Below are 13937 nucleotides of genomic sequence, written 5' to 3' on the forward strand. Positions count from 1 at the left end.
AGATTAATTGTGGATCTTCGTCCCCTAAACAAGTATTGTTTGGAGATCCCAAAGTTCAAGTACAAAACTCTGAGCAAGTGTTTGGATCACATTCGCAGTGGTGGGAAAAAGTTTTGTGCTACGTTCGATTTATTATCCGGATATCACCAAGTGAAGGTGCGAGAAGAAGATCGAGACAAGATTGTGATCGAATTTATGGGTCATCTTCTTTGCTTCACAGTATTGACATTTGGATGGAATGGAAGCCCATTCTTTTTCACTCAGATAGTAGACGAAGGTGTTCGATTGTTAACAATAGAAGGCTATACATTGTCCAATTATTTGGACGATTTTATGGCTGTGTTATGTGTCTCTTACTTAGATTCCTACAACAAGCTTGTTCGATTAAGCTTAAGGCTGGATTTTTATGGATTTGTAAGAGAACCTTCAAAAGGTTGTTTCAAACCTTCCTTAGTCTTTTTATTATTAGGAGCATTGGTAGATCTGAATTGCATGACTCTCTCTATTCCCGAAGAGGGTGTGGAGAAAATAGTTGCTCGATGCAAAAACCTCCTATCAAAAATGCACAGAGAGGAGGCCTTTTCCGCCCGAGACCTTGCCAAGTTGGCTGGCTCTGTTATGTCATATGTACACTGTTTTCAACCAGCCTTAATTGCTCTCAATCCCATTTATTCAAGAATTTTCAAGATGGTGGAGGATGGATGGGATACGCTACACCGTGTGAAAGACCACCAGTTATCGAACGCATTACAATGGATTCTTTGCAACATCCACCATTGGAACGGTCGATTATTTTTGTTTCCGTCATTGATCCACGAACTTTTTTCGGACGCCTCTTTATCCGGCTTTGGTGCTACAATGCCATTATTGAATTTTACCTTACACGGCTCTTGGTCTACTTATGGCATGGATCATATGCATATCAATGTTTTGGAAGCAAAAGCCATTTTTATTGCCATGGAAAAAATCGCTCCCCTTATTCAGGGAAAGTGTTTGAGAATTTTTTCAGACTCTCAAGTGATAGTGTTTTCTTTGCGAAAAGGTCGTTCCAAAAATTCCTTAATTCAAAGGATTGTGGAAGGTATTTGGAGAATAGTATTCCAATACGACATTCAATTAGTTGCTGTGGAATGGTTACCGTCGTCCCAAAATTCGATCGCCGATCAATTGAGCAGGTTGAAAACCACAGAAGAGATGGATTTCGGAGATTGGGAAGTAACCCCAGAGGCATTCGAAAGAGTTCAACATCAATTGCAGGTGAAAGTTCAGTTCGACCGTTTCGCCAGCAATTACAACTTCAAGGTTCCTCAATACATGGTGTGGAAGAGGACCAAGAGAGAACAGCCCGCAGATGCATTCAGTTGCTATTGGCCCAAGGAAGAGCTAAATTGGTGCTGCGTGCCGTTCAGCATTATCCAGAAGGTGCTAGAGCATTGCAAGCTTTGCCAATCTCAAATGATACTCGTTCACCCAGTATGGAAGGCAAAACCCTGGTGGCCACTACTGCTGGAAGGCAAGGTTCGGTCAGTACCAATGTCTGGAATAGATTTCAGACCCTCTCGGTCAGGGAAATGCGAACCGCAAAAGAAAAGCTCTTGGCTATTAGAGGCGACCCTAATCGACTTTCGGATGACCAACTAACATCAGTTGGTGGACTAATTGAAAAGGCCGGTGCGGGTCGTGAGTCCACAAACACTACGTATGACAGTTATTGGAATCGATTTGTTAAATGGTGCGGTGAGAGAAATATTGCAATACCACCCACAGAGATGGATGTTTACAATTTTCTGGTGTGTCTTTTTCTTAAATGTAGGTCCGGAAAAAATTGTAAACTGGCAATGTTTGCTATTAAGAAGCGATGTAATCAGTTCAAATGGATTGACGTGGTGGGTGAACATATTTCATCTCTAGTTGATTGCATGATCAACATGGCACCAGTTTCATACGAGATTGAACGAAACGAGTGGCGTATTATGTACATTGATATGTGGATTCTCGAAGGGTGTAATTTTGTCGACAGGAGAACTTATGTTTTTTATACGACCCTTATGATCATCGGCATCAGGTCCATGTTACGAGGATCTGAGTTGGGTAGTATTTTAACCTCCAATGTGGTAGAAATTAACAAGAACAACATTAACGGAATCAGAATTGTTGTGGAAAAAGTGAAGAATGATTTTAAACGAAGCAAGAAAGGAAGAGTCATCGAAATTGAGGCAACTAACTCCAGAAGATGTCCTGTCGTCTGGCTTAGGTTATGGAAAGTGTGTAACCCTCAAAAGTATTTGTTTGGTGATGACCTTCCCTTATCCACGGCTAAAATTTCGGACATTCTTAGATTTGTAGCAACCAGCCTTAAGATTTCGGGTTCTTTTTCTAGTCATTCCTTAAGAATTGGAGGAGCGTCAGAGGCAGCATTTGCTGGTTTCTCTCACACAGCAATCCAAGCTCTAGGTGATTGGTCCTCCAATGCGATAGATGCCTATTTCAGAGCTGGATTCGCATCTGACAAGAATGTATCTCGCCAGATGGGTTTTTAGCGGTATCTATCCGTTTTACCAACCATCTTTCTGTTGATTTACAACAAATTCGGTAGTAAAAGGGAGTTTTACTGAGGTTTGTTGTAATCAATAAAAGTGGTTGGTTGACTAATTTTTTGAATTTTCACTTTCAAAAAATTTACATTACTTGTGATATGGAACAATTATTATCAATTACTTCGAGAAAGGTGATAGAATCACTTTCTCTCAAAGAATTGAAAAGTACCCACCCTCCTCCCAATCCACCTCTGAAATAAACAAACATAGTTGTGGCTTTCCACAACTCCCTCACCTTTGGGTGGGATGCCTCATGTCTCAACTTGGGATGCCTTATTGCATTGCAATAGGATGCCTCACTTTAGTGGGATGCTCTTTGAACTGAATTCAGTCCAAAGGATGCCTTGGCCATTTGAGCTGGGATGCCTCAATACATTGGGATGCCTTATGATTTTAATCATGGGATGCCTTATTGCATCGCAATAGGATGCCTCACTTTAGTGGGATGCTCTTTGAACTGATTTCAGTCCAAAGGATGCCTCATGGTTTACCATGGGATGTTTAATCAGCGCACGCTTAATAATGTCATCCTGTATGAGACTGATGCATATGTTTGTTGCATCTATTTGTGTTGTACTCTTGCTGAATTACAGGATAGAAAAGGTAATGTAAATCTTATTTATTCAACTATTAGACATGCGCACGTACACGCGGCGAAGAATAAATAATAATCCGTTTTACCAACCATCTTTCTGTTGATTTACAACAAATTAATAAATTCAAAAAATTCAAAAAAATGATTCAATTGATTTGATACTAATTTCAAACTCTACTTGTTCATCCAATCTCAACACCTACCAAATCCGAATAATATCTATTTCTTCCCTTCCTCTCTTGTATTTCTTGTTCTTTCCAATCCTCTTCAAGTTGTTTCCGATGATGCTTCATTTTTTAATTTAATAATATCATCATGATGATGAAAATCACGAAAAAAGTAAACATTGGTCGGAGCAAAATATATTTCATCATTTATTGAATGTTCAATTTATGGGATCTAGATCTCCTCTAGGAGATATCTTCACCTTTTTCAACAACATCTGTGAATCACAACAAGATTAATGGAACAACCAAGAACATTCAACAATGAAACATTTTAAAAAAATGGTGGTTCTTCTTCATCTCCAAGATTTCCAGAATGCCAACCCTTCTCCAAACACCAACATTTTACATTCACTTCTTCAATATGCCCTTTCTCAACCTCCTCCATCATTGAAACATGAATTATTTTCCAATCAATTCGAATTGCAGCATACTATTGGACGTGTGGGCTGGAATGGTCCCATCTCAGAATATGAATTACATAATCCACGTGATATTAAAATTTCATACCGTCATGAGTGTATCATTGTGATTGAAACGTGTCGAGTGAATGTTCTCCTCATACGATTGGCCTTTTTTGATTTAAATTCGAAAAAGTTTTTAGGTGTTTTTGATAGTCCCAGAACTGGATATTTAAATTATTTGTGTGTTGAGGAGAATTATAATGAATTACAACAAGATGCATTGATTTTTGGATGTTTTGAGAAAGCAGGTGTTTACAAGTATGATTTACACACCATTATGAAATATTGTTTACATTCTATTCCTTTCAAGAATGAAGTTAAGGATGTACAGGGGGAAGAAAATGTAGTTTCACCATCACTGGATCATGAATACTTTGAAAAGCCTAAATGTCAATATTTGTGGCATGTGACAGATCCCATTCGTCATCCATGTGGAATTGCTGTATGTGAGCAAGAAAAGAACAAGCACTCTTCTTCAATGAATCATGTCTATGTTTGTGACTCTGATGCTTGCTGTATTCACATTTTGAATTCAAGAAATGGGTCATACATTTCGAAACTTGACATTTCCAATATGGATCCAACCGTTTCAATCAGTGGTGATCAGAAAATGCATCCTTTTGGAATTGCATTTGCCATGGATCATGTGACTGGAAATCAAACTCTTTTCGTGAGTTGTAATCCTGCTCAAATTCAAATTTTTGAGAAGAGACGAAAAATTCCATCCATTCGTGACGAATGTTTGAATTGTTTTAAAAACCACAAACAAGAAGAATGGATGTTTGTGAAACAAGTGGGACAGTCTGGAACACAGAATGGTGCCTTTAACGATCCAAATGCTCTTGCTGTTATTTGTTCCAATCAAGAATTCCTCATTTATGTTTCCGATTTTAGAAATCATAGAATTCAAGTCTTTTCATGGAAAGGAAATAGAAATGTGAAGGACACGACTATACCTCTAATGTCAAGCGATTGGGAACACGTAAAATCCTTTGGTACTTGTGGAAGAGGTCAACGTCATTGTTTATATTTTCCATTTTCATTATGTCTCAACAAGAATTCTGGTGAATTATTAGTGACAGATTCAAGTAATTCAAGAATACAATTTTTCAAATAACAAACGAGATGGTTGCTTGAAGAAAATTTGCTGAAAAAACAGAAAATAATTCATTAAGATGTTGATCCATTCACTTTCTCAAACACAGCCATAATAAATTTGCCGCCAATTTCTTTGAGAAAAAATGCCAGAACATGAAGCTTTTTGGGCCAGATTTAAAAAATCAGGAGAGACACTTGGTTGGGTGATGATCGGCACTGTGTCTCAAACTATGACTGAATTTGTATCTGGAACTATGTGGATAGTACCACGTCAAATAGATAACGAAAACCACGCAAGAAGTACATCTTTGGAAAGTGAAATTATGTCTAGACATTTCGAGTATAGTAAATGCATGGCTGATATTGTCCAATTTAGCAAAAAATTCAAAACCAATGATAAACATTATGTAAAAGAATTTCTTGATGGTATGGAAAAAGAAAAGAGAAGTGAAGAAATAGTTAGAATTAATGATTGTAGAAGCCTTACTAAAGATTGGTGGCGTTTGGTTGCCAAGTATAGCGAGCACTTTGGAATAGATGAGGAAAGTAAACCTAAATATGCAGAAAGATATAGATTATTTAAAAGTCTAGTTGAACCTTTGGATCGTCTGAAAGACCGGAACGACTTGTTAGACAACAAGTTGTATGGTTATGGCATGGACTTGGAAAAGATGACCAAAAAAAAGTAAACCAATGATTAATTGTTCCACTGTTTGATCGGTGTTGTCCTATTAATATTTGCATCATCAACAATCTTCGTTTGTTCATGAATTGGTGTTCATGAATTTTTGAGTGATGGACACACAAGCTCGGATGAGTAAACAGAGTTCTGGTGCTTCAACTATATATTGTTGCTCAACTCCACACAATTTCACTTCAGAAAAACATAACATTGTGGTTCGTTGTTGGACTGTTCTTTGTTTTGCAATTCTTTTACTAGGTTTCCCTCAGTGTTGTTGTGCCATGCAACCACATTCGTAACCATCTCTCTATGAAGTTCAAACACGAAGTTACTTGAAACATATTTCACTTTCAATTAATGTCGTTGTTTTGTGTTGTGGTTCGTTGTTGTTTTTTGTGCAACAACGTTCAACAAATGACCTCAATGCAATCTACAATATTCTTTCCAAGTTCTTTTGAAATATGGGCGTTTTGAATATAAATTGACCCAAAGCATATATGTCTCAGAGATTCGTTCCACTATAGCCCGAATCAGATCCGGAAGACTCTTGATGTGAAATTTTATGAAACACCCATTCTTTCGGAGTGTTTCAATAAAATTATTGTAATCAAAAAAATACCCCAACAACCACAAACAGCTGTACTGAAATGAATTCAAGTCGACTCATTTTCGCTGCAATTGCTCTCCTTGTAGCACTATTGATCACCACAACAACAGTAGTGAATGGTCAATTATCGACTGTTCGTGCCTTCTTGTCTGACTCGGATTTGAATACCTTGTTGACAAAGGAAGCTCCATTATTTGCACAAGAAATTGAAGCACAAAAGATTCCAGATATGCAACTGAAAGGTATGTGATCCGACAGTGTTTTTTTATATTTTTGAATACTGACCACAAGAAATTGTGATGATCAAAAACAATTTATGAATGTGAAATTTTTGTCGTCGTGAATCAAATTCACATGATGTGATCAAACCACAGAACATGTTTCATTGATTGGAGATGTCGATATTAGTATTACTGGAATTACTCTCAGTAATGTTGGTTTGGGAAATTTACAAGTTGGAATGACAAGTCCCAATCAAGTGTCATTGACTGATAATAATGCTCAGATTACTATTAGTTTGAATTGGGCTTATAGACAAGAATCATGGCCACATAGTAGGTGAGTTTTTGTGTGAAATATAATTGTTTCGAATCATACGCTGTTCTTGATCTTGACACTTGACAACAATTCTTTGCAAACAAAAATCTCAGTGGTTCTGGAACTGCTGTCTGTTCCACAAACACTGTTTCTATGGCTGTCACTATTTTAATGCAACTCGATGTCAACACTGGAAAACCACAATTCCAACTCACGACCAACACTATCGACTTGGGAACTTTGAACATTAACATTTCAGGAGGTGGCGGTTGGATTTTGAGTTTATTACAAAATCTATTCTCTTCACAAATCAAATCAAGTATTGAAACTGGAGTGGAATCTGCCATTTCTTCTGCAGTTGCTAATGTGAATAATAATATTCAAGCTGCCAATATGATGCCAGTATTGAACATGACACTTGGTGCTAATAATTTTAAATTACAAGTTGATTATCGTTTGACCGAGTTGACTGTGTTGAATAATGCATTTTTGGCTGTTGGAACTCGTGCTACTTTTTATGATCCTAATAAGGGAATTTCTCCATTGCCATTTGGACACGTGACACTTCCTAATCAACCTCCATCTCAAATTGATGATTTAATTGATGCCTATGCCACAGATTTTGTCATTAACTCAATGCTTTATGGATTATATTCCTCCAATCAAATGCAAACCATTGTCACACCAGATATGGTTCCAAATTATTCTCCAATTCAATTGAACACGACCAGTTTGAAGACCTTAATTCCACAATTGTACAATGCCTATCCAAATAAGCAAGTTCAATTGTATTTGTACAGTAATGCTGCATCCAATGCTAACATGTGGCCTAATATCAAAATTTCTCAATCCAATGGAGGAATGATTACTGCCTACTTTTATGGAAATATTGAATTTCAAGTATTGACTGGAAGCGGATCTGTCACCAATGCCTTTATTCTCTCTCTTGTTGCAAATGCTACTCTTGATAATCCAAAGTTAATTGTCTCTGGTGGTTCCAAATTGAATTTCACAGCACAAATTGTCAATCCGCAATTCTCAGTCTCTGTTGCTCAATCTTGGATTGGACCTGTCAATGTTGCCAACTTGCAACAAGTGATTCAATTGACCTTGATTGACATTTATTTACCAATTCTCAATAAGGATCTTGCTTCTGGAATTCAATTGATTGATTTCTCATCGTTATTACCAGGATTTAATTTGGTGAATCCAAATTTATTGTTACAAAATGGATACATGATCATGGGTGTGGATGGATATTATAGTCCTTCATTGTTGTTGAGACAACAAAGTGGAAAGAACTTTGAGAGTGCTGAGAAGATCATTGCCAAGTTGAAGAAGACCATTTCTATCCAATAAATTATTCATCGTTCTGAGAACTCAAGCTGCTCTCTCTCTGCCAGCTACTTCTTGATTCCAACAATGATTTACAACTGTACCACTGTGATATCTTGTAAAAAATCAATTTTCAATGATTTCATCATCTTTTCTTTCATGTTTTGAATGGATTTTGATTCCATCTCAGACTTCCAGTAAATCACAATTTTATCACCACCTGTCATGGTCAAATGTGATCCTGGTGACGGCTGGGAACGAAACACTTTAAACTTGAGCTCAGATACACTTGATTTTGGTTTACATGTGAAAATCAATGAATCATTAACAATCATGAAAAACACATAAGGTGCTGCAAAGATTCTACATGACAAAATAGTCGTCTGCGTGTCACAAGACCATTGAACTCTTTCACGAGTTTCTAAACAATACAGCCTGTGTTTGTCTGAAAAACAAAGTTTCAAAATATTAGATTGTCTCCTCGTACTTACTTGATAGAATTAATGTAGAATAATAACAGGAAGCAATATCCACAAAATGTTCATCACTGTCCAGCAATTCTTTCGGATTAAATTCTTGAAGAAAGTCTTGATCTGAACCCGTATTCAAGCAATATCCACAATAAAACACTCGATGATCATTGGTAAGAGCAATAATCGTGTGATCACCATTCACAGATCTTATAAAAAATGGTTTGGAATTGATCAAATATGGATCCAATCGACATTCTTTCACTTGATTTTGATTGATGCTAAGTCGATATGAAACATTGGGTTGAGCACATTCACAAAATTGATTGGAGCCAGACGCAAAAATCCTTCCCTTATTCGAAATAAAAGTTATAGAGTAAGCAGCACATGATGTGAAAATGATATGTTCATCCACATCCAAAATTGTTTTAAAATCTAGAATTTCGTTCCATTTCACAGTTTCGAGGTTGTACTGAAAATTACCAAATGACATTGTTGGACCATGTTTTTCCTCTGTATTCGCTGCATAATTTTGGATAGTGACATCTTTGGTAAACACTCGAGTTTTCAATGTGCGAACGTCTTGAACGACCAAAAGCAGCATGGCATAACCAGCGCTCATTTGAATCAATTTCTCATGCGGTTCTAAAAACGAACGTACAACATGTTCCACAATACCAGAATTCTCGATAATTTCCAATAAATGATTGGACTCGGTCAAAACATAACACTTTTTTTTCAACATTTTCATTTATGAAAAAATCATTGATCATTAAAAATAGCCATGAAATAATAAATTGATCATTAAAATTGATCATTAAAAATAGCCATGAAATAATCAAATAATAATCATTTGATCATTAAAACCAGTCATGATCATTAAAACAATTCTTCTAAACCTACCCGTGAAGTTCTACAAATGATACTTTTAATTCCGTAAATTCCTCGTTCCATCAACCATTGATCCAATAATGAATTTCGTTGATATTCTTGTTGTGGAGTTGAAACATTGAACAAATCGGAATGATAATTATTGTGTGCGATCCTTTCAATCTTGGATTGAGTCGGATCCAGTGAGAGTAAAAGATTCCGAAAGGAGTAGGGTGTATCTTGTTGTTGTTGGGACATTTTTTTTTTGTAAAGTTTTTATCGAATGAAATTGTTTTTCCAAGTTTCCTTTTATGTCAAGGATGGAATTTATGATGGCGTCAGTTACCATCAACGTTCAATCCCTTACAAAAAAAATGTCAGTGCCATCCTCTCCCGTTCCCAATCGACATTCTCACCTGACCGAAGATGATGCTTCGACCCTTTCTCTCGTCGACTCGAACGAAATTCAACTTTTTCGAAATTTTTCTTCATCTCCCAATTCGTCGAAACGTTTGACAACACATTCGAATTCTACGCATAACAACAACAACAAACCATCATTGTCATCGGAACACAAGATATTTAATTTACCTAGCGAATTAATTATTCTCATTCAAACGTTTTTGCCAAATCATGAAAAACAATTGTCTCGATTTATTAGTATCGATTGGAATTTAAATTATTATCAATCGGTGACGGTTTTAAACATGTCGAAGCGAATGAATTCTCGAGTTTATGTCATTGATTTTTTGAAAATGTTCTCTCGATTGCAATACGTGACTGGAAATGTGAATTTACAATTGGAACATGTGTTGCAATTGCAAAGCTCTGATTTGAGACATGTGGATGGATTGTTTGTGGATTCCATTCCTCAATTGTATAGTTTAATTCGTGCCTTTCCGAGATATGAAACAGTGGCATTGTGTTACGATATATTTAGAAAGACAGACATGTTGGAAACACAATTACCGCAATTTGTAACACGATTTATGAAAGACACTTTGCGAAAAATCACTCTCCAGAATGTCTACGTGACACACAAAGATCTGCTGTACATATTCGAAAAGTGTCCCAATTTATCATGTCTCGATTTACACAGTAATTTAGATATGAGATATATGGACAATTTCAGGGAAAGAAGTGAAAAAAGACCTCCCATATTTAATTTGAAACAATTACCAAAAGGACGTCTCACAAGTTTATCATTGCACGGCAAAAAATTCGAAGGAATTGCCGATTGTATTGAGAATTCACATCGATCTCTCCAAGAATTGACACTACAATGTGGAGGAGCTCTCGTTAGTGATTTATTGGGAAAAATGGTCTGTCTCACTTTCCCAGAGTTGCGAGTGTTGAAAATTCATGCCAGTGATTTACTGAACGATGAAGCTGCAAGCGAATATTGGATTGCACTATTCAAAGCATGTCCTCGTTTGGAATATATTGCCATTACGAAAGCATTTAGACAGAGTGAATTTGAGGCCATCATGATGTCGTGTCCCTACATGAAGAGAATTGAAGTCGATGGTTTCGAAAATGACGCATGTTTGGATTTGTGCAGAACGATTGTATATTAATATGTAAAAAAAATATAGTAAAATAAAGTACAAATTGCATTCATATTTGCCACCAGAAAATCAAACTCTGTATGTCACTCAAGCATTCAACAAGGTGGGAAGGCCACGCACGCACTGAAGTTCGGCAGCAGAATTATAAGGTAATTCATGTTCTACAAATGCTGCTTGCAAAAATTCACCCAAAATACTGTTGAAACATTGTTCCCTTTGGTTTGGATCCTTAAAATTTGAGACTAACAAGTTTTGAATTTCTTCTGATTCTAAATTCAAAAATAGTACAGATTTCAAGTTACGCAACAAGTGATCACTATACCATCCATCTCCATCTCGTTCTCCTTCCACTTGAACATTGTAGTTGTGAGTAAATACTGTTTTCATTGTATTTTGAATGCAAACTTGCTTTCTAAATGAATAGCAAAAATCGTAAGTTTGGCGTTCATGTTTGAAGTCACAAATGATATCTAATGGATATCCACACTCAAGAAATAGAGTGAATTCTACTCGAAAATTATTCTCCCATTCGCTTTTAGAATCTTGTAGTTTTCTAACGAATACTTCTTTAAATCCATACTGTCCACCAAATAAGTCTTTCAGAATACTTGCAGAAATGCTGATTTGAGGTCCAGTTCTATTGTCGAGGTTCATTCCATTTGTAAACATCTCTTCAAACTTGGCACATAAAACATGAGAAAATCTTTCCATCTCAATCAAGTTCGAAATTTGTTCCAAAATTGTCAAATCATGATTTTCTTGTGTTTGTTTCGAATATTTCAGTAATAATTGATTCACTTTTTTACGAAGAGCAGGTACACCATGCTCGTAACACAACTCAACATAATATTTGAAAATGTCTGAAATGGAATGAATGTGTCGTTGCAATGGCTCTTCCTTCACTGGCGTTGTTTTTCGTTTTTTTAATTTTGGTTTCTTTTTGTCTCCCAATGGTGGTTTAGCATTTTGATTGGTGTCGTCTTCAATGCCAAATAAACGAATCGCTTGCTGCAAGACTCGTTCCTTGTTTGGGAAATTCACCAATCCAAACACTTCCCGAATGTATTGTGCATGAAAGGTTTCCGATATCAATACACGATGAAATGTTTTTGAAATGAGCGAAGGCTTCATATCCAACCATCCGGAAGGATGAGTGTACAGTAAAATATTCGCACAAATCAATTCATCAAACGGTGATTGATTTTGAAGCATTTTTTTTGTTAGTGAACTTGATTTACAAAATCAGCAAATTGCTGGAGATGAAATTAAAGAACACCAAACTCAAACGTATCTTGAAGAGCAAATAATTAAAAATAATTTTATCATAAAACTTCTTTTTTAATATAATGAAATTTCAAAGAAACAACAAAAATGTGGTTGACCCTCAATTTTTCCTCAATGAAATTTTAAGGCAACCATTTCATGGCCAATTCCCAAGCCAAAAACGATGCTCCATTCGTTGGGAATGATCTCAACAAACATGGTACAAATCCACGATAAAATCCTTTCAGTCCTCCCTCTTCAAAATAAATCTTTTTCACACAATCCAATAAACCCTTATATTTCAACTCGGCTTTGGGAACATCAGGTTGAGACATGATTCGATTTTTCACAGTATCTGCAGGAAAGCAACAAATCCACATGACCGTAGCAGCACTTCCTCCCGCCACAAAATTAATCACACTCGTTGGCAATGAATGAGAATTCCAATTTGCCAATTTTAGTTTAAAATATTCATACGATCCAATATAGATGGAACAAAATGAACGAAACCATAACGTTCCAGTCATTCCCGTATAGAATCCAACAATACCATGATTTCTCCATAATTGTTTCATACAATCAAATGGTCCCTTGTATCGTTGTGTAGAAGCATCCCAATTATATTGAACTTGGAGTCGAGATTTAATTTGTTCAATAGGATTGGCTACGAAACTACATGCCATTCCTCCGAAAAATCCAGCAATGGAATGATCAAGAATGGAAAGTTGATAATTAGGTTCCTCTCGATGCATGTTTTCCTTAATGAATTTACGGACATAGGTCACGGTGCCCAACAAGACACTGTCCATGACGGACCATCCAAATAAGGGAACAAGAGCTCCCTTGTAGAGACCTGGAAGTCCTTCTTTTTTAGCAGTTTGAACGAGACAATCGATGGGACCAGAGAATTTGCCATGATAACCTTCTGTTTGTAAACGAACTGTTGTGTGTGTAAGGAGGTTTGTAACATGTTGTGTGTGTGTATGCGTGTGTTTGTGTTGGTGTGAAAATATTATTATTGTTATTGAAATCATTCATGAAAATATGAATGTGAAAGAAAATTAATTAAATTCATTATTAAATTCATAATAACAAGAAAATGAATTACCTTTCACAGTACTTGAATTTGGTGGTTATTGGTTTCAAAATTCATGAAAATGCATCATGATTCAACATTTTCCAATGTTTCAATAATACCTACTCGAAGGGATGTCCAACAACTAATTTAGCAACACCACTACAGACACCTGCAGTGAATCCTTTGATGTGTGCCCAATATTCAGATTCTTCATTTCCGTATGTGTAGGAATTACATCATTTTGGTATCATTTCAATGTGGGAATAGTATGTATCATTTCATCATCATCGGAAAGATGTCATCATGGTTCAGTAAGCCAACAACAACAATTTGTGTAAAATGATGATGAGGGTTAGTTTTCAAATCGTATAATAAAAATATTGAAAAGAAACCTACTCGGTTGTTGTTGTTGTGAATGATTGTTGATGGCCACTGCGATGGTGGTCGGAGTGGGAGAAGAGCTCATATTTTTTTTAAAGTTTGTTTTTTTCACACGAACCTCGGTGCCCGAAGTTGCCTCAACGTTTCTTTTTGAAAATTTATCATTTT

At 36.3% G+C, this 13937-nt stretch overlaps 8 protein-coding genes across 8 annotated transcripts in view; 5 read left to right on the forward strand and 3 right to left on the reverse strand.

Moving 5' to 3' along the window:
- C9374_011550 (uncharacterized protein) overlaps positions 1-2540 on the forward strand; it is a gene marked incomplete at both ends in the record, with an annotated part of 3932 nt that extends 1392 nt beyond the window's left edge. The window contains 2 exons of the mRNA XM_044687218.1: positions 1-1302; positions 1410-2540. The exon at positions 1-1302 is cut by the window's left edge and continues 1392 nt beyond it. Of these exons, the coding sequence (XP_044554719.1) occupies positions 1-1302; positions 1410-2540 (2433 nt within the window). The remainder of the gene's footprint in view (positions 1303-1409) is intronic.
- A 1158-nt stretch (positions 2541-3698) lies between these two features.
- On the forward strand, positions 3699-4997 carry C9374_011551 (uncharacterized protein; the record flags this gene model as incomplete). Its single annotated transcript, XM_044687219.1, has 1 exon — positions 3699-4997. The coding sequence occupies one exon, from the start codon at positions 3699-3701 to the stop codon at positions 4995-4997; it is 1299 nt and encodes a 432-aa protein (XP_044554720.1).
- Positions 4998-5121: 124 nt separating this feature from the next.
- Positions 5122-5667, forward strand: C9374_011552 (uncharacterized protein; the record flags this gene model as incomplete). Its single annotated transcript, XM_044687220.1, has 1 exon — positions 5122-5667. The coding sequence occupies one exon, from the start codon at positions 5122-5124 to the stop codon at positions 5665-5667; it is 546 nt and encodes a 181-aa protein (XP_044554721.1).
- A 640-nt stretch (positions 5668-6307) lies between these two features.
- On the forward strand, positions 6308-8163 carry C9374_011553 (uncharacterized protein; the record flags this gene model as incomplete). The annotated part of the gene is made up of 3 exons (XM_044687221.1): positions 6308-6509; positions 6642-6825; positions 6918-8163. The coding sequence occupies 3 exons, from the start codon at positions 6308-6310 to the stop codon at positions 8161-8163; spliced, it is 1632 nt and encodes a 543-aa protein (XP_044554722.1).
- A 68-nt stretch (positions 8164-8231) lies between these two features.
- C9374_011554 (uncharacterized protein) lies at positions 8232-9737 on the reverse strand (the record flags this gene model as incomplete). The annotated part of the gene is made up of 3 exons (XM_044687222.1): positions 8232-8584; positions 8631-9339; positions 9513-9737. The coding sequence occupies 3 exons, from the start codon at positions 9735-9737 to the stop codon at positions 8232-8234; spliced, it is 1287 nt and encodes a 428-aa protein (XP_044554723.1).
- Positions 9738-9853: 116 nt separating this feature from the next.
- On the forward strand, positions 9854-11056 carry C9374_011555 (uncharacterized protein; the record flags this gene model as incomplete). Its single annotated transcript, XM_044687223.1, has 1 exon — positions 9854-11056. One exon carries the CDS (start codon positions 9854-9856, stop codon positions 11054-11056), a length of 1203 nt encoding a protein of 400 aa, XP_044554724.1.
- Positions 11057-11134: 78 nt separating this feature from the next.
- Positions 11135-12259, reverse strand: C9374_011556 (uncharacterized protein; the record flags this gene model as incomplete). Its single annotated transcript, XM_044687224.1, has 1 exon — positions 11135-12259. One exon carries the CDS (start codon positions 12257-12259, stop codon positions 11135-11137), a length of 1125 nt encoding a protein of 374 aa, XP_044554725.1.
- A 194-nt stretch (positions 12260-12453) lies between these two features.
- Positions 12454-13854, reverse strand: C9374_011557 (uncharacterized protein; the record flags this gene model as incomplete). The annotated part of the gene is made up of 4 exons (XM_044687225.1): positions 12454-13250; positions 13419-13429; positions 13512-13596; positions 13785-13854. The coding sequence occupies 4 exons, from the start codon at positions 13852-13854 to the stop codon at positions 12454-12456; spliced, it is 963 nt and encodes a 320-aa protein (XP_044554726.1).
- Positions 13855-13937: the final 83 nt, after the last annotated feature.

This window comes from Naegleria lovaniensis (genome assembly GCF_003324165.1).
Source record: "Naegleria lovaniensis strain ATCC 30569 chromosome Unknown tig004, whole genome shotgun sequence".
In the NCBI taxonomy this organism is placed as follows: domain Eukaryota; phylum Heterolobosea; class Eutetramitea; order Acrasida; family Naegleriidae; genus Naegleria; species Naegleria lovaniensis.